The sequence below is a fragment of the Sapajus apella genome, unplaced genomic scaffold (assembly GCF_009761245.1).
Source record: "Sapajus apella isolate SASKATOON/1434 unplaced genomic scaffold, GSC_monkey_1.0 scaffold45, whole genome shotgun sequence".
Classification (NCBI taxonomy): Eukaryota; Metazoa; Chordata; class Mammalia; order Primates; family Cebidae; genus Sapajus; species Sapajus apella.
In genome coordinates, this window is record NW_022436985.1 from 18,920,087 (window position 1) to 18,939,611 (window position 19,525).

Here is a 19,525-nt window from a genome sequence, read left to right on the forward strand (position 1 = left end):
TCCAAGTTTAGATAAATAAACATTTGCTATTTTACAATCTATGAAAAGGTACATATACACTCGTTCCTTGTGTTATTACTGTCTAAGCAGTCTTGTCTTTTCTGAGAATATTTTTCTCATAGGATTATAAAGCAAAAATAACATGAATTTTACCTATGAATGCCCAACTTTCAAAAGACTCAGGTGTAATTTGTTCAGATTATCTCAGAAGACTGGGGCACATGACCATGCAGCAACTTCTTCCACTCCCTCGTCTGGCATACTCCCTGTCTATTCTAAACTAGACAGGCTGGTTTTAACCAAAAATTAAATAGGATTAAAAAATGCTTTCTCGGTGTTCATTCACATTCATGAAATATCACATTATACATAAGGAAATCATAACCTTGAAATCACCACACCTCTTCCAAACTTTCAATATTATAAGAAGCAGAATCAACTTTAAACGAACATTAATTCTCTTTCTTCAATCTAGAGATCTTTGAAGTAGGAATCCTGAATCACAAAAAACAAGTCCCCAGAGAAAACTAAAAACTGTATTTGGTTAAATTTCAAATGAAATAAAATTTCATTACTGAATATCAGTTTTCTGAAAATTAAATAAAGCTTAAAAGAAGGTAAAAAATCAGATTTGGAAATCAAACATTACATACTAAGGGTCTTTTAAAATGAGGTGCCTATAACTCTCAACGCTTTCCATATTTTCCAAAGAGATATCATCTCCAAACAAAAGCTTTTTATACTCTGCCAAATTTCATCACTAACATTAAAAAGTCAACATTTTTCTAACCTCTTAAAGGTGTTCAACAACCTCCATATCTGATTACACATATTACTGATCAGTTTTAAAAAACCATAAATGCAACCTATTATTCCACTTAAATTTTAATAATGTGACTTATTTATTTTTACAAGTGTGATGGTTAATACTGAGTGTCAACTTGATTGGATTGAAAGATGCAAAGTACTGATTCTGGGTGTCTGTGAGGGTACTGCCAAAGGAGATTAACATTTGAGTCAATGGGCTGGGAAAGGCAGACTCACCCTTAATATGGGTGGGCACAAGCTAATCAACTACCAGCACAGCCAGAATAAAAAGCAGGCAGAAGAACTAAAAAGACTAGACTGGCTGAGCCTCCCAGCCTACATCTTTCTCCTATGCTGGATGCTTCCTGCCCTCAAACATCTCTCTAGTTGCTTCAGCTTTTAGACTTAGACTGGCTTCCTCACTCCTCAGCTTGCAGATGGCCTATAGTGGGACCTTGTGATCTCATGAGTTAATACTCCTTAATAAACTCTCATATGTGTGTATATATATACACATACATATATCCCATTAGTTCTGTTCCTCTAGAAAACCCTGGTTAATACAACAAGATTATTCAATTTTATCTGTAGTAGATTGCATTATTGGTCCCAAATCTTCAACCTTCACTTTTTACATGTACTTTGTTATGTAACTCTGCAGTTTGTCCCAGTAAATGAGGCAGAGAAAATTTCTTGCCGTTTGATTTGGGCTTAGTCATTTGATTTTCTCTGGCCAACAGAAAAAGGTAAAAGTGTCAGTGTCCCAGCCCCAAGACTAGACCTTAAGAGACCTCACATGCCTTCTTATGTTTCTACCATCCACATGAGAAAACCATCCCCAGGGCAGCTTGATAGTGCCAGAAAGAGGACAACGAACATGTGAAGCAGAGCCATTCCAACTAATCCCAGCTAACCACTGGCATGTGAGCAAGCCCTGCCAAAATCTGCAATGCCACCCTATCAAGCTAAGTTGAAAGCAGCTGGACCATGGATACACAGGCTATAATAAAGGAATGTTGTTTTATGCTATTGAGTTTTGGGATTTTCTTAAATTAAGGAAATATTAACAGATATATAATCCATGGAAACTATGCAGAATACTTCCTAAAAATATACATTAAACATTTATAAATTTTCATAATTTATTCACAAATTATTCATGAAATAATAGAAATGTACTCAAAATACCAATACTGATTTCCAGATAAATTATTAATAAAGATAAATTAAAGGACATAATTTATCTTTAATCTATGCATCAAAATATTAACAAATAAAGCAGTACCAAACCATGAATTTACAAAGACAAAAGATGATTACACTTGACAAAGATCATCGTAAACACTGGATACCTAAAACCATGGAAGGGGATATGGGCTATGTCACATATTCTTCTGTCCATACAATTTTATTCCTACATAATAAAAACCAATGCCCCTGAGCTTATCTAATTGATTCATCTGAGAAAAGAGACTGAGTATACCCCATTCAGAAAATTGAGCATACTCTATTCAGGCCTTCTGGATTTCTTCTCTGAAGAAATAACTGCCCACTTAGGGGGTACAACTAGTCTGTAACACATGCAGTAACCTTAGAAGGCAAAACATCTGAAGAAAACTTTGAACAAAAAAAGAAAAAGCATGGTCTGGCTGTGTCCACACCCAAATCTCATCTTGAATTCCCACATGTTGTGAGAGGGACCCCTTGGGAGGTAACGGAATCATGGGGGCAAGTCTTTTCCATGCTGTTCTTGTGACGGTAAGTTTCAAGAGATCTGATGGTTTTAAAAAGAGGAGTTCCCCTGCACAAGCTGTCTATCTTTGTCTGCTGCCTCCATGTAAGATGTGACTTGCTCCTTCTTGCCTTCTGCCATGATTGTGAGGCTTCCCTAGCCACGTGTAACTGTAAGTCCAATTAAATCTCTTTCTTTTGTAAATTGCCCAGTCTTGGGTATGTCCTTAGTAGCATAAAAACATACAAATACATCAAGGAAAAGAAAAAAAATTAAAAACTAAAATTAGCTGGGTACAGTAATTTTGCCCTTAATCCCAACACTTTGGGAGGCTGAGATGGGAGGATTTCTTGAGACCAGGAGTTCCAGACCACACTGGGCTACTAAGCAAGATCCTGTTTCTACAACAAATTAAAAATTTAAAAATTGGCCAGGCATGGCCATGTGTGACTCTAATCCCAGCTACTCAAGAGGCTGAGGCAGAAGGATCACTTGAGTCCAGCAGTTTGAGGTTGGACACCAGTGTGGAAGACAAGTGAGACCCTGTCTCAAAAAGAAAGAAAGAGCAGAGGTGGAAAGAAAGAAAAAATGAACAAACTGAAATTAATATCTACAGACAACAAAAGATTCGCAGCTAGAACAAGAACAAGGTGTATTTTTTCCCCATAGCATGGCAACAAGATGTATTTTAGCAAAGAACACTGACAGAACAAGAAAGAGTCAGGCTTGGAGCAGTGGTTCATGCCCATAATCCCAGCACTCTGGGAGGCCGAGGTAGACAGATCACTTGAAGTCAGGAGTTCAAGACCAGCCTGGCCAACATGGCGAAATCCAGTCTCTAAAACAAATTTAAAAGATTAGTCAGATATGGTAGTACACACCTGTAATCCCAGCCACTCAGGAGGCCAAGGCACAAGAATTGCTTGAACTCAGGAGGCAGAGGTTGCAGTGAGCTGAGATGGTGCCACTGCACACTGTAGCCTGGGTAACAGAGCAAGACTCTATCTCCAAAAAAAAAAAAAAAAAAAAAAAAGAAAGGAGTCCCTGGAAATTAAAAATAACATAGCAGAAATACAAAAAAAAAAAATTTGTGTATTTCTTATTTTGTATATCTCTATAGAGAAGAGCTAACAGATACAGAGGAATGTTTCCAACAAAGAAAAAAATAAGAAAGAAATGGAAAATAAGAAAGAAAAGAAAATCAGAGGATTATCAATCTAGAAAGCTTGAAACATCTTAAGGAATATGAGAAGTCCAGTAAGAAAGAACAGAAAATGGAAGACAAAAACGCTAGGTGCCCCATAAAAAGCATACAAAAAAAGACACACATTAAGGCACATACATTTTGAAATTTCAATATGCTATAGATAAAGGAAAGATTCAAACTAAGTGTCCATGAAGATAAGAAGTCACATAGAAAAATTAAGCTATCACAGTAACATCGATTTCTCAACAACACTTAAGAAAAAAGTGGAATGATGTCTTCAAAATTCTAGATCAAAATTATTTCCAACATATAATGTTTGCCAGCCAAATTAACAATCAAATGTAGGCCCTGAATAAAGATATGTTTATATATGCAAGGTTTCAAAACCATTTCTCCCAAAAATCCAGTTAGAAAGCTACTGAAAAGCATACTCTTCCAAATTAGGGAGTGAAAACAAAGGAGAGGCATAAGTATCAGGGAATCCAAGATAAAAGGGAGGCAAAGGGAATTTCCGAATGACAGCTAAATGCTGTTTAAACTTAAGCAGGATTTTAAGGGAAGAAAAAATGAAATCAACAAAAATATTAAAATGTCTAAACATACTGCATAATTATTTGTACTTCTATTGGAAAATGTGGGACTAAAATACTAATATACATGAAGAAAATCAGGCAAATGAAAAACGAGGTAATTACTAACTCCAGGAAAACACAAAGTATAAGAAAATACAATTACAATCACCATTAAATGGCAAAATAAACACTGATTTAGTCCAAAACCTAAGAATATCTATACTTGAAGTAAAATCCCCATCTTTTCTTAGAGACAATATCTAGAACAGAAAATCAGAAATAGTACTAGAAAACTTTCTTTCAATAGCCTCCTCATGCCCAGAATTACATACTTCCCTTGATTTTCTAAGCCCTTTCTCTTTTGTACCCGTAGGAAAACATTAAATTATTGATTCTCTTTTATATAATGCAGTGTAGAAATATGAAAGTAAATATGAGAAGAAACATCTCAAATATTTTAAAGACACTGCCTCTGAGAAGAGAGATGAGGCAGGAGGGTACTGATTTAGCCACAGCTTAACAGAACTATTTGACTTTTCAAACCATATACATAAATTACTTCGATAAAAATTTACAATTTATACCACAGAGCTTGATGATTTGAAGACTGGATAACTTTTTCTAAAAATATTTTAAAACAAAACAATGCATACCTCAAAAAACAGATATGATCATTCTTCTACTTTAAAATAAAATTTGCCCCTAAAACTTGAAAGTCATTTGATTCTCCTTTTAAGATGTCTTATAAGTGACAATTAATTAAATTTATCCAGGGTTATGATTTTGCGTGATTCAAGTATCTTTTAAAAGTTACAAGTAGTCAAGGGCTATTAGTAAACTCTAACTAAGAATTAGCACTATCGATGCCAGGATTCAGGAAAATGGGGTAGAAAAAAATGAGTATCTTCTCCTAAAAGAGATTACAGTACTTTATAGTAGAGAAGATAAGATATAAAGAAAAAACAATCGAGTTTGTTTGTTCAAACAATCATAGGGGGCAAGTCTTTCCCATGCTGTTCTCGTGATGGTCAATAAGTCTCATGAGATCTGATGATTTTCAAAAGAGGAGTTCCTCTGCACAAACTCTTTTCTGTTCAATCGAGTTTATTAAACTCAATTAAATGTTAAATGTTAGTTAAATATTATGTATGGAAATAAGTTACAAATACATCACAGTAGGCATCGTAACAGTGATTCACATCATTTTCCCCTATCTTTCCCTCCTTAAAAGACTGCAGTAAACAAGATCATATTTTCTCTAACATCATCATCATTCCCCTCTTCCTCCTCAACCATCAAGAAACTATAAGAGTTCCTGGAATAGTAATTACTGTCTTAAGAGAATGTAAATGCAAACCAGGGCTGCCTAGAACCACAAGTGCCAAATATGACTTGCAAGTTTGTAGGAAATAGATTATTTGCCTCCACCTTTCCACACATTAAAATTTTTAAATGTCAGGAATTTTTTGTTATGATAATGATTAAGGTAGGTTATACAAATAAATATTTATTTTAAAATAACACACTGGGTCCAAATAAAATGTGATTTTCTATCTTCTAATGTTTACAAAAGAACACCAAGAAACTACATAAAACAGGTTTATAAAGTCTACAGATCAAAATGCATCCTCTAAATTTGTTAAATTTAATATTTATGATAACACGGGAGAATAATGGAAAAATCTTACAACATTAATATTGACACATTATGCTCTTCTTGGTTTGATTACCAGAGAATTCTATGGAGAGAAAGAACTGTAACTCTGTACCTGCTTAGATTTCCTATTTTAAACTCAATACCACTTTTCTCATTCTGCATTTACATGCTCATATCATAATTGCAGCAACTATGACTAGGTTTATGAACAATGTTTTTGTTTTTATTTTTTTGAGACTGAGTCTCGCTCTGTTGCCAGGCTGGAGTGAAGTGGCTCCATCTCAGCGCACTGCAATCTCCACCTCCTGTGTTCAAGCGATTCTCCTGCCTCAGCCTCCCGAGTAGCTAGGAGTAGAGGCGCACACCACCACACCCAACTAATTTTTGTAGTTTTAGTAGAGGCGGGGTTTCACCATGTTGGCCAGGATGGTGTCCATCTCCTGTGTGATTCTCCTGCCTTGGCCTCCCAAAGAGCTGGGATTACAGGCATTAGCCACTGAGCCACCGAGTGCAGCCTTGAATAATGTTTTAACACTATTCCTAACTAGATAATGAAAGCTAAGATTACTATAAGTGACTAGATTAAGTTAACAGCTACCCTGGAAATAACGAAGATATCTAGCAACCCATTTAAGGAGAAGTTTTTTATTATAGTACAAATGCAGAAAAATACTTACCTCGACAATATTCCATTAAGATAAGGACTTCCCATACATTATCACTAATTGAATTAACAGCACAGTCCAAATAACCCACAATATTTTTGTGACCAGATAACTCTTTCTGGAAAGAAAAAAGAAATAAAAACTGGAAAATATACATTTTAGAGGTATAGCATTAGTAATGGTCTGAAGACTAAATTAATGTATTTAAAGAATTTCAAAAAGCAATAATTAAGCACGAGTATAGAATCTAACACATTTCAACCAAGCAAAGGCTTCTATGGTTTCAATAAAAAGTTTACCTGGGTGTGACTGCAATTTTCCAACAGACAAATATGAATATTATTTTTAAATTAAACTGTGAAAATGGTTCACTCAAAAGTAATAGTTCCCAAAAGTGTACAAAGAACTTGAAAATAAAATATTAGAACTTTTATATTTGTTTTTATCTAAAAAAATTTTTTAAATTAACCTCTAATATTTATTAACAATTATATGCTCATTTATTTTGCCTGCAACATATTGCAATTTATGTGTAGCTATTACATGAATTTATATACACACAGTTTTAACTAAATAACATAAAAAAAGGAACAAATGGCTAAAAAGATTTCTGAAAAGAAACCATAAAGATAATGCTAATATAAATATAAGAATATAAGAAAAGAAACTTTTGCATCTAGTACAAGATAGTCATCTGCATACAATGAGGTCAGAAATAACAATCTACTCTGTTCTACCAGGAAGTTTAAAAACAACTATTACAAATATTATTTAAAATAAATTTACATTAAATATCATTAGCAATAAACTTACTTTTAACTATGTAATATAATTTGAAATAAGGGCTAAGGGCCACTGAACATGTGAATTACTTATAAACTAGTATACATAATGGGGATGAGTTATCAAAAAAGTTGATAGACCACACTAAAGAACTAATTTCCCCAAAAAATGTTCAAAAGCATAGGATTTGAGTGTGCTGCTCCTCATATATTGTATGTCTCAAAATCATACAAATTTTATTGAATAGAAGAATTATGACACAACAGTCCAAGACTGTAACATCTGGACTCAAGATAGAGAACTTAGTCTAAGCTTTGCCATTATCATGAGGTAAATCTTTTCACCCTTCTAGCTAATAGCCTTACCTTTAAAAAAGTAAATGTCAAAGCCTAATCATCTCTAATCTAGTTAAGAAAAAGAGAAAAGCAGAATTCGAAAAAGTCAGATTGGCAAATGCACTTACTTGCTAACAAAAGGGATTGTAATATGTGTGTTAGTAAAAACGTTGATACAAAATAAGAAATCCCTCTCTTAGCAGGTGGATAAGTAGGACTGACATTAATAACAAGTGTTGGCAAGCATATGGAAAAATACATTCCTTGGAACATGAAATGGTTCACTGCTATGGAAAACAGTTAACATAAAATTACATATGACTCAACAATTCTACTCCTAGGTATATACCCAAAACAACTGAAACCGGGTACTCAAGCAAATAGATGTATGCACGTATTCATGGCAGCATTAATCATAATAGCCAAAAGATAGAAACAGCCCTAATGCACATCAAATAATTTTTTAAACTCCATCAACAGATGAATGATAAACTGTGTTACAGACATATAATGGGATATAATTCAGCCATAAAAAATAAAGATGCTATAATTATGTGAATTTCACCTCAACAAAATAATCTTCAAATATATATATACACCTGTGTGTGTGTTTGTATGTAAGCACTCAACAAACCATGGAGAAGAGAAAAGAGGATGAAGAGGAGGGGAGAAATGGGAAAACAAGGAGTAAAAACAAGAACAGGAAGCCATACAGAGCACTGAGCATAAGCAACCCTAATAAAGAAGAAAATTTTTATTTTAAATATATATAACATTTATTTACTATTTAGGCTAGTTAAGTTAGAGTCATGACGTTTGTAATGGCCTATTTTTTTTCACTTTTCCTAATATTTAAAAAGAAGTTTTCCCTTGCTGAAAGATGCCTTGCCATAAATTGCAGAGTTCACAGAAAAACAATCAACATTAGAGCATGATATTACAACTGAAAAACAAAACTATTGTTTGTGAACAGAAACACATACAGTGAATGCAAAGGAATAAAAACATAGAATTCAGGACAGTATGATTTTTTTTGGATAAGGAGAACAGTAAAGGTGTACTTCATTTTATTGTGCTACATTTTTTTAAAGTGGTACTTTGCTTTATTATGCTCTGCGGATACTGCATTTTATACAAATAAAAGGTTTGTGGCAATCCTGCATAGAACAAGTTTATAGGCACTATTTTTCCAATGACTTAGTTTATTTTTCTAATACCTCTGTGTCATATTTTGGTAATTCTCACACTATTTCAAACTTTGCCTTTATTATAACAACAGTTACGATAATTTGTGATCAGTGATGGTTAACGTTATTATTCTAATTGATGTACGGTAACACAAACTTTGCCCATATAACACAGTGAATTCAATCAATAAATGTCATATGTGTTCTAACTGTTCCACTGGCTACCCATTCCTCAGGGTCCCTTCTCCTTGGGATTCCCTATGTCATAAAACACAACAATACTGAAGAGTCCCACAACTCTTGTTTTAATCAAAAGCTAGAAATGATTAAGCTAGTGAGAAAGGTACATGGAAAGCCAAAGAAGGGCGACATCTAAGCCTCTTACACCAGTTAGCCAAATTTTGAATGCAAAGGAAAAATTCTTGAAGGAAATTAAAAGTGCTACTCCCATGGACATACAAATGGTAAAAAGGCAAAAGAGCCTTATTGCTGACATGGAGAAAGCTTTTAATGGTCTAGACAGATCAAACCAATTGCTACATTCCCTTAAGCCAAAGCTTTAAACAAGAGCAAGGTCCCAACTGCCTTCAATTCTATGAAGGCTGAGGAACTGAAAAAGCTGCACAAGAATAGTTTGAAGCTCGCAGAGGTTAGTTCATGAGGTTTAAGGAAAGAAGCCATCTCCAGCACATGTAAGCATAAGGTAAAGCAGGAACTGCACCAAGTTATTCAGAGGATTTAACTAAGATCATTGATGAATGTGGCTACATTAAACAACAGATTTTCAATGTAGACGAAAATAGCCTTCTACTGGAAAAAGATGCCATCTAGGATTTTTATAGCTAAAGAGAACAAGTTGATGCCTGGCTTCAAAGTTTCAAAGGACAGGTTAACTCTCTTGTTAAGGGCTAATGCAACTGGTGACTTTAAGTTGAAACCAATGCTTACTTGCCATTCCAACACTCCTAGGCCCTTATGAACTATGCTAAACCTACTCTGCCTGTGCTCTATAAATAAAACAACAGCCTGATGACGTGACATCTGTTTCCAGCATGGTTCACTGAATATTTTAAGCCCACTGTTGAAATCTACTGATAAGAAAATAAGATTCCTTTCAAAATGTTACTGCTCATTGACAATATGCCTAGTCACCCATGAGCTCTGATGGAAATGTACAAAAAAATTAATATTGTTGGCTGGGCGCAGTGGCTCTTGTCTGTAATCCTAGCACTTTGGGAGTCCAAGGTGGGCAGATCACTTAAGCTCAGGAGTTCAAGGCTGGCCTGGGCAACATGGTGAAACCCCATCTCTACTAAAAATACAAAAATTAGCCAGGCATGATGGCACCTGCCTGTAGTCCCAGCTACTCGGGAGGCTGTTCCACAAGAATCCCTTGAATCTGGGAGACAAAGGTTGCAGTGAGCCAAGATTGTACCACCACAGTCCAGCCTGGGCAACAGAGCAGGATTTCATTTCAAAGAAAAAAAAGAAAGAAAGACAGAAATTAATATTTTTTTCATGCCTGCTAACACAACATCCATTCTGCAGCCCATGAGTCAAGCAGTAATTTTAACTTTCAAGTCTTATTACATAAAAAACGTATTTCTTTTGTTTTTATGAAACAAAGTCTCGCTCTGTAGCCCAGGCTAGAGTGCAATGGCGAGATCTCGGCTCACTGTAGCCTCCACCTCCCAGGTTCATAGGATTCTCCTGCCTCTTAGCCTCCTGAGTAGTTGGGATTACAGTCGCCCACCACCATGCCTGGCTAATTTTTTGTATTTTTAGTAGAAACGGGGTTTCACTATGTTGGCCAGGCTGGTCTCAAACTCCTAACCTCATGATCTGCCCGCCTCAGCCTCCCAAAATGCTGGGAATACAGGCGTGAGCTATCACACCCTGCCCATATTTCTTAAGACTATAGCTGCCATAAATAATTATTTCTCTGATGGATCTGGGCAAAGTAAATTAAAAACCTAAAGTCCTACTGTGGATAAAGTACTATCAAATAGTATTGCATGCTACAGAAAAAGCTTTCATAAAAGGAAAAGTCAACTGATGTAGCAAACTTCACTATGTCTAAAACCCATTTATGCCTACTGTTCCATTATTGGAATGCTAGGCATGTGGGAGTTATTTATATCCTACTCAAGGTCATCGCCAAGGTCTGATTTTTCACTCACGCAAAAATTCAAAAAATTGCAATCTCCGGCATAAATGGGTTAAGAAACTTCCACAGCTACCCCTGCCCCTTGCTTCAGCAACCACCGCCCTGATCAGTCAGCAGCCTTCAACATCAAATCAGGTGATAATCACCATTTTTTAACAAGAAAGTCTTTTTAAAAGGTATATACAATTTTTTTTAGACATAACGCTATTGTACGTTTTATAGACTACAGTGGAGTGTTGTGGTGTTATGATACTCTATGTTGGTTTGTGTCCACAGTTCCTGATTTGTAACTCCCAAAGCCCTAGTCACAGTCTTTTGTTATAATATTGGGTATCTTAGCCCTCAGGAAACAGAATCTCTCTCCTGCCCTCCTTTCACCTGCCCCAAGGCAGGACTCTTAATCTTTGCCCACCCTTCTGATTGTGGATCTTAAAGCACTCCCCAGAGAGAGTCCTACACTATACCCTAAGGGAAGGAATGCTGACATCATGAAGCTTCCATAAAAACCCAGAGGACTGGGTTCAGAGAGCTTCCAGATAGCTGAATATGTGAAAGTTCCTAGAGATGTGCCTAGGGAGGGCAAGGAAGCTCTGAAACCCTTCCCCCATACCTCATACCCTATGCATCACTTCATTTGTATCCTTTGCAATATCCTTTAAAATACACCACTAGGGCCGGGTGCGGTGGCTCAAGCCTGTAATCCCAGCACTTTGGGAGGCCGAGGCGGGTGGATCACGAGGTCAAGAGATCAAGACCATCCTGGTCAACATGGTGAAACCCCGTCTCTACTAAAAATACAAAAAATTAGCTGGGCATGGTGGTGCGTGCCTGTAATCCCAGCTACTCAGGAGGCTGAGGCAGGAGAATTGCCTGAACCCAGGAGGCGGAGGTTGCGGTGAGCCGAAATCGCGCCCTTGCACTCCAGCCTGGGTAACATGAGTGAAACTCCGTCTCAAAAAAAAAAAAAAAAATACACCACTAACACCAAAGTGTTTCCCTGAGTTCTGTGAGCCACTTTAGCAAATTAATAGAACCTAAAGAGTGGGTGGTGGGAATCACAATTTTAAGTCGGTCTGTCAGAAGATGAAGGCTAGAAGACTCAGCAAGTTTGCTCTTCCATCTTCTCCTACCTGCTTTATTCTAGCCATGCTGGCAGCACATTAGATGGTACCCACCCAGATTGAGGGTGGGTCTGCTCTCATGCTACCTGGGGAATGCAAGGTGGAGACACTCTTAAGTAGGGAGCCTCTTTATCCCTAGGACTGACCCTAGAACTGTGTGAGGTACTGCTGGATTCTACTGACACTTGGACAGTACTATGAACAGCTCTTAACTGACCAACAAGGAGTTACTTGGTTTACAGACGGCAGTTCCAAAGCGATAGACAACATTCTGTTTGGATGGCTGCTACTTGGATCAAGGAAGTTAAACATATCAGTGAGGTGGGCTGAATTACATGCAGTTTTGTTTTTTTTTTTTTTTAGCAGTAATGGAAGAAATGAACAGTGGTGGAAGTCCCTGTGTTTTAAGTTCTTTACTGACTCACAGGCAGTGATCAATGGCCTGTCACACAGCGTATGGAAATTTGAGGGGTGCATTAAAGTAAAACATGTCAGTGCCCATCAGAAGAACTCCCTTCCAGGTTGGGAAGGTGAATGGAATCAGCAAGCAGGTCTGTGCATGTGCTCCCTTGGAGATGTCCATCTGGGTCCATGAAATGAGTGCACATATGGATACTGTAGCCCTCAGGGGTCTACGAATAGGTCTTGACAGGAATAGACGTTGACTCTGGAGTGGGCTTTGCTTATGCAGTGGAAGATGAAAATACTCAGAATGCCATAAAAAAGCCAGAACAAAAGACAGTGTATGAATTTACAGGGTCAACCATCATTTCTTCAGACCAAGGAACACAATGTACATCATAATGTTCAACAATGGGGCAGAGAAAGGTCCTCCTCAGAGTACTAGTTTGATGGAGAAGTAGAATAGGCAACTGAAACATTGGTCTAATACATGGGCAGATAAAAACAGTAACCATAACTTTTGTATGCACTGGGAAGCCAAAAAAATTTTTCTTTGTTGCAACATTCACTTCATTGCAGTAGTCCTAGAATTAAACTGGTATCTCCAAGGTTTGCCTGTACAGGGATACAGTGGAGAAGAAACACACAGAAGGCTCCAATAGCATAAGTTGGGTTTAATTTCTTAAGCAGGATGGTGAACAAACTTGGTGTTTACTATATAAGTCTGTAAATATTTCTATCCTGAAAACAGTTCACAACTAAAATGTATTTAAGAAAAAAAAAAAGAAAGAAACCAGAATAGTTTTAAAGTATACAGGAGGATGTGTGCAGGTTACATGCAAATACTACATTTTACATAAGGGCTTTTAGTATTCTCAGATCTGAGCATCTGCAGAGTTTAGTATTTGTAGTGGCCCTGGAACCAAATCCCCAACCAAGGGATGACTCCACTATAAATTACTAGATTATCTTCTAATTAAATGATCTTCAAAGATTACTATAAATAAGCAGCTTGCATAAAAGCTGGTTAATGTTACAGAAAAAAATAAAACAGGCCAGGCACAGTGGCTCACAGCTGTAATCCCAGGATTTTGGAAGGCCAAGGCAAGCAGACCACTTGAGGTCAGGAGTTCAAGACCAGCATGCCCGACATGATAAAATGCCATCTCTGCCGGGCGCGGTGGCTCACGCCTGTAATCCCAGCACTTTGGGAGGCCGAGGCGGGTGGATCAGCTGGGCACAGTGGCGCGTGCCTGTAATCCCAGCTACTCAGGAGGCTGAGGCAGGAGAATTGCCTGAACCCAGGAGGCAGAGGTTGCGGTGAGCCGAGACCGTGCCATTGCACTCCAGCCTGGGCATCAAGAGCGAAACTCCGTCTCAAAAAATAATAAAAAAAAATGCCATCTCTACTAAAAACACAAAAAATTAGCCAGGTATGGTGGTGGGCACCTGTAATCCCAGCTACTCAGGAGGCTGAGGCATGAGAATTGCTTGAACCTGGGAGCTGGAGGTTGCAGTGAGCTGAGATCATGCCAGTACACTCCAGCTTGGGCAGCAAAGCAAGACTCTATCTCAAGGGGAAAAAAAAAAAAAAAAAAAAACTGCCAAATTTCTGAAAGAGAATTACTTTTTCACTTACCATAATTGTAATTTCCCTTTTACACACATTGAGGTCTGGCATGTTATTGACATACATTCGCTTCAATGCACATCGGATTCCACCGTGAGTACGCACGAGGAAAACTGTGGAGAATCCACCTAAAAAAACAAAGCACCAATAAATTTAAAAGAAACAGAAACAAATGCCAAAATCATATAACATCATTGCGGAACTTACTATTGGAGGAAAATAAACAATGACTGTGCCCAAGACAAAAATAAGTGCAATAAGCTACTAGTAGATTAAACACCAAAACACTGGCTTCCTAAGCCAATCATGAAGTAGTACTTAGAGGAAAAACATGCTTCTCAAATGTAGATGCTTCTCTCCTAAATGCTAAACGACTAAAATTTCATCTTTTGCATACGAATATCTCTTATACAGTATAATAAAAAATGTCACAATTATGTTACTAAAGTTTGGTATATACAAGTGATTGCCTACATATCGGACTCTCCCTCTTGGATGACAAAACATTGATGTTATTTAATATGAGACATCAACGGGATCAGTTAGGTGCTTCCCTCCTCCACTTCCAGAAGATGAACCAACATTGTTTCTAAACCCATCATAAGAATCTCATTTACCCTGACCAGTAACTGATTTAGAATTGGATATGTAACCAGTTCTCGCTAATTGAACATGTAGAGTCAGCCTGAGTTGCAGGGAATGATTTTCCACAGATAAAAGAGAGAGATTGGTAGATAAGACTCTGCTCCTCTGCTTTTTGATTTTGTTGCCTATGATGTTTAGACCTAATGCAGTCATCTGTGGCCATAATGGAAGAAATAATCAGAAAGAAAATGACCTAAAACACAGACATATGGCCTACAGAATAAGACTCCCTCTAGAACTCACAGAGTAACCACCTCCCTCTAGAACTCACATAGTAAATGTCTTCATTACTTAAGCCATGATTTATATGGAAATTCTGTTAACTGTAGCTGAGAAAGCATCATATCTGAAGCATATAGCTAGGCAGGTATTCTAAAGAACAATTCTGTCACATCTAAACAAAGATTTCCACCATAACTTTTTAAAATTTATCTTGACACAGAACATGCTACAGCTTAATTACTTGTTTTTTTAAATGGTGTGTCGCTTTCATTAATTTGACAGTCTCTAGAAAGCAGCATCCTGAGCAATAATAAGTCACCTGCACTCTGGTCAATACAAAGTTGTAAAAGGAAAAGTAAACTATTAGAAATACATCATAGGGGAAAAAAGCTCTGATATGATTTGGCTGTGTCCCCAACCAAATCTCACTATGAATTGTAATAACCCCACATGTTGAAGGCAGAGCCCAGTGGAGATAATTGAAACATGGGGGTAGATTCCCCCATACTGTTCTCATGGTAGTGAGGTCTCACAAGATCTAATGGTTTTATAAATGGAAGTTCCCCTGTATAAGCTCTCTTGCCTGCCACCATGTAAGATGTGACTTTGTTCCTCATCCACCTGCCATGATTGTGAGGCCTCCCCAGCTATGTGGAACTGTGAGTTAATTACATCTCTTTCCTTTATCAATTATCCAGTCTTGGGTACGTCTTTATTAGCAGTGTGAGAGCAGACTAATACAAGTCTTAGGAAACTCCAGAATCAGTACATGCTCTTTCCAGATTCTCTACATCTTCCATTTGCAGTTATAAGAAACTGCGCAACTTCCCATTTGTAGATCTGGATTTCCATATACATCGTGTTGGGGAAATCAAATCAACCACCCCACAAGGCAGTTCTAGGAATAAATCAGATGATGACGATGTTTGGTACTTTAGGTAAAATAGGTAAAATCTCTAACAATTCAGGGCACTACTTTAAAAGAAACTCATTTAGCATTAATTTCATATGTAAACATTAACAAACCAGAAAGTAAAAGACCTAATGGAGAGGGCCACTTAAACTACCATATTTTATTTGGTTTTAAAATCTCAGGAAAATGTGGAAAGAAAGAATATATCTAAATAAGGAGGTGGTATGAGTATAGCTGAGAGAAATCATTCAAATAGCATTTGAGACACTTATCTATCTAGGTCTAGATTATTCCCCTGTAATAATGCTTTCCTAAAACAGAGCTTTGCATCAGAATTGCCTGAATTGGTCTGTGTATGAATTTATCTTTAATAGTTTCCAAGTTCTGGCCCTAAGTCTGAATCAGCAAGTCTAAATGGGGACCCCATTTATATATTTGATATAGATACACAGACATAACGAGAGGAAGACAGAGAGCATGCACTAAAAATCTCCCTACTTGTTATACTATTTTACTTTTGTATATGTTTTAAATTGCTTATTAGATGGAAGGGAGTAAAAAAGAGTCCCCAAATGGTTCTGACGCATAACCATGCAGCCACTGAACTAAGTTCCCAGAGGAACCATGGATCCTATATACCTATTCTTATCCACCCACAGAACAATGTGATTTTACCCCTGTGAATTAGAAAATGAGAAAAAAGTATCAAGTAAGTTTTCTTAATAAAAGCCTTTCCCAAAGTGAAAGCTTTCCAATTCTACTAACCCTAATTTAGATAGATCTTATCAAATATAAAGTTTTCCGAATAGAGAAGATATGTTCAACTTTAAGTATTTCTACCTAAACATGGTAAATAGTGATCATTAATAGTATCTGCTTTGAGAATAAAATGTAATAAATATTTATGCTTTCCCCAGTCCTATCTTTTCCAGAATTATCGATAAGCTAATTATTATTTCTGTTTGAAGAATGCACTTACGGGGAGGTAACTAGTTAGGACACTACAGTAGTCCAAGAGAGGCGTGTCGTATTTGCCACCACTCTGTAGCTTATCAAATTCTTAAATATTTACTTTTCCTCACAGAACTCTTTCATGACCAACCCAACTTCATGTTCATCACTCACTTAGGTACCTCTATCTAGAATTTGACTGTATTATCATGTACTTCAATTTTCCACAAATTTCTGTACATAAATCACAAGATTATTGGTAGTAACCACGTATTCTACATACATATGTCTAGGTCCAATTTAATGCTGTAAAGCATAGTTGTTATAGTAATGCTAAATTTTAGAATTCCAAACATGAAATTATCAGGGTATTACAAAACATTCTAAATGTTCTCAAAATCCCATAAAAGTAAAATTGTGACAGACATTGATCTGATGAAATACAATGGGAACCTAAATGTGTTCTCATGAAAGCAAATTTGAGAAAAATGATTGGTATATTTTACACTCTGTAAACAATATAAATTGTATAACTAAATATAGAAGTTTCATTTATAGGTGTATTTTTTAAAGAGCAATAATTCTTAGCCACCTCCAGCTTTTTTCAAGAGTAGGATATAAGATTTAGACATGAAATAATTTTTTTTTTTTTTTTTTTTTTTGAGATGGAGTTTCGCTCTTGTTACCCAGGCTGGAGTGCAATGGCGCGATCTCGGCTCACCGCAACCTCCGCCTCCTGGGTTCAAGCAATTCTCCTGCCTCAGCCTCCTGAGTAGCTGGGACTACAGGCATGCGCCACCATGCCCAGCTAATTTTCTGTAGTTTTAGTAGAGACGGGGTTTCACCATGTTGACCAAGATGGTCTCGATCTCTTGACCTCGTGATCCACCCGCCTCGGCCTCCCAAAGTGCTGGGATTACAGGCTTGAGCCACCGCGCCCAGCCGACATGAAATAATTTCACAGGACACCTTACTAAAATCTTACCTCTGGTCTCCACACACACAAAAAAAAAGGTAATCAGATTAAAATGAAAGAGTACCTTAGTTAAGCCAATCTAAATTTGTTTCAACTAAGAAAAATAATAACAATCCTTCATCTAATTTCAAGTGCCAGCCACCCAGGGTATTTCTCAATTGTTATACACTGTTATAATGACAACATAGTTTATACTCGCTTGGAAACTGCTGCTCTAGAGATGTCAGGTCTCTGTAATAACTATTTATGAACATATGGCATGTACTGCTACAGACTAACTTCTCCTTCTGGTAAGCCTTCTATTTATTCCTTCTATTAAGCAATTAATTTTCCATGCCTTAATTTGTCATTTCCATGATTTAATTAAATCATTTTAAATGTATTGATGCTGTACGTATTGTTAACTCTCCTCAAATTCATTTAAAAAGGTAACACAAAAGAATGAAAAAGTGATAATGCCAATTTACCTATCCTTCCTATCTTTCCTACACTTCCTCCGGCATAGTTATTAATTGATCAACTAGAGGTACCCAAAGGAGTAGAAACTGACCAATAACAAAATAATCCTGAAAACAGGGCTAAGTAGTTCACTGGGAAATAGGAAAACTGACTTAAAGTCAGTCAATTAGACCTCTTGATTTGCTACCCCATTCACCACAGCCAGGCCAACACTTGCCCCTATGCAGTATTAGTTTAACTAGCAGTATATATGGAACAACGGGAAACATTTCGGGGCATGGGAATAGAAGAGGGGAGGGAAAGGTGAGTGCAGTCCTTAAAAAACAAAGAATTAAATAAATGTCTGCCTACTGAAAAGAGAATCCCCCACCTCAACCCAAGACCACTGTTCAGCTACAAGAATACTGGCAGCCAGATGTACAGGGTTAGTCACAAAAGGAAATTACAATTTTTTTTCTAGGAAACTGGAAAAAAAAATACAGCTAATGTAGGAGTCACACAATTAAAAAGTGGCTTTCTGCATCGTCACACTAAAGTGAAGCCCCACGTCAAGAAATTCACCCCATCTACACAGAGCGCTTCCATCATCATCACTTTAGAACTTCACTCTTTAAAAAAAGAACAGACACAAAAAAATGATCAGCCGTTCACAGAAACCCTTTAACATAACAAGAGATTAAAACAAGCAAACAGAAAAAAAGAACTTTGAAGACGTGCTGGGACTAAAGAAATCATCCAAAGAACCTATAAATATTCTTAAGAGTAGAGAAGAAAGACACTGCAGTCATGAACTAGGAGCGGAGTTCTTTAAAAGAGATATTTGGAGAATGAGAAATAACTTTTACAAATAAGAATAAAGAGATCAAAAATTAAAGCTTCAACAGAGGAGCTAGAAGATAAAATTAGGGAAATATTCCAGAATATTTTCAGGGCATAAAAGACTGGAATATTAAAAAACCAGTCCAGTAGATCCAGTATCTAAACAATAGACACTCCAGAAAAAGAAGAGAAAGTGAGGGGGGAAAAATATCAAAGATATAACACACACACCAAACTTGAAATACATGGGTTTCCATATGAAAAGGGCTCACCAA

The 19,525-nt window shown here is 36.8% G+C and overlaps 1 protein-coding gene and 1 long non-coding RNA gene across 3 annotated transcripts in view; one reads left to right on the top strand and one right to left on the bottom strand.

Annotated features, from left to right (window-relative positions):
- Nucleotides 1-19,525, bottom strand: part of BMP2K (BMP2 inducible kinase) — a 128,835-nt gene that overhangs the window by 76,643 nt on the left and 32,667 nt on the right. For both annotated transcript variants that reach the window (XM_032239825.1, XM_032239824.1), the window contains exons 2-3: nt 14,275-14,393; nt 6,653-6,758 (exon numbers count right to left, since the gene is read on the bottom strand). In XM_032239825.1, coding sequence (XP_032095716.1) covers nt 6,653-6,758; nt 14,275-14,393 — 225 coding nt within the window. The remainder of the gene's footprint in view (nt 1-6,652; nt 6,759-14,274; nt 14,394-19,525) is intronic.
- On the top strand, nt 967-12,984 carry LOC116524507. The gene is made up of 3 exons (XR_004257363.1): nt 967-977; nt 7,959-7,961; nt 12,855-12,984. It is a non-coding gene; the product is annotated as an uncharacterized LOC116524507 (long non-coding RNA).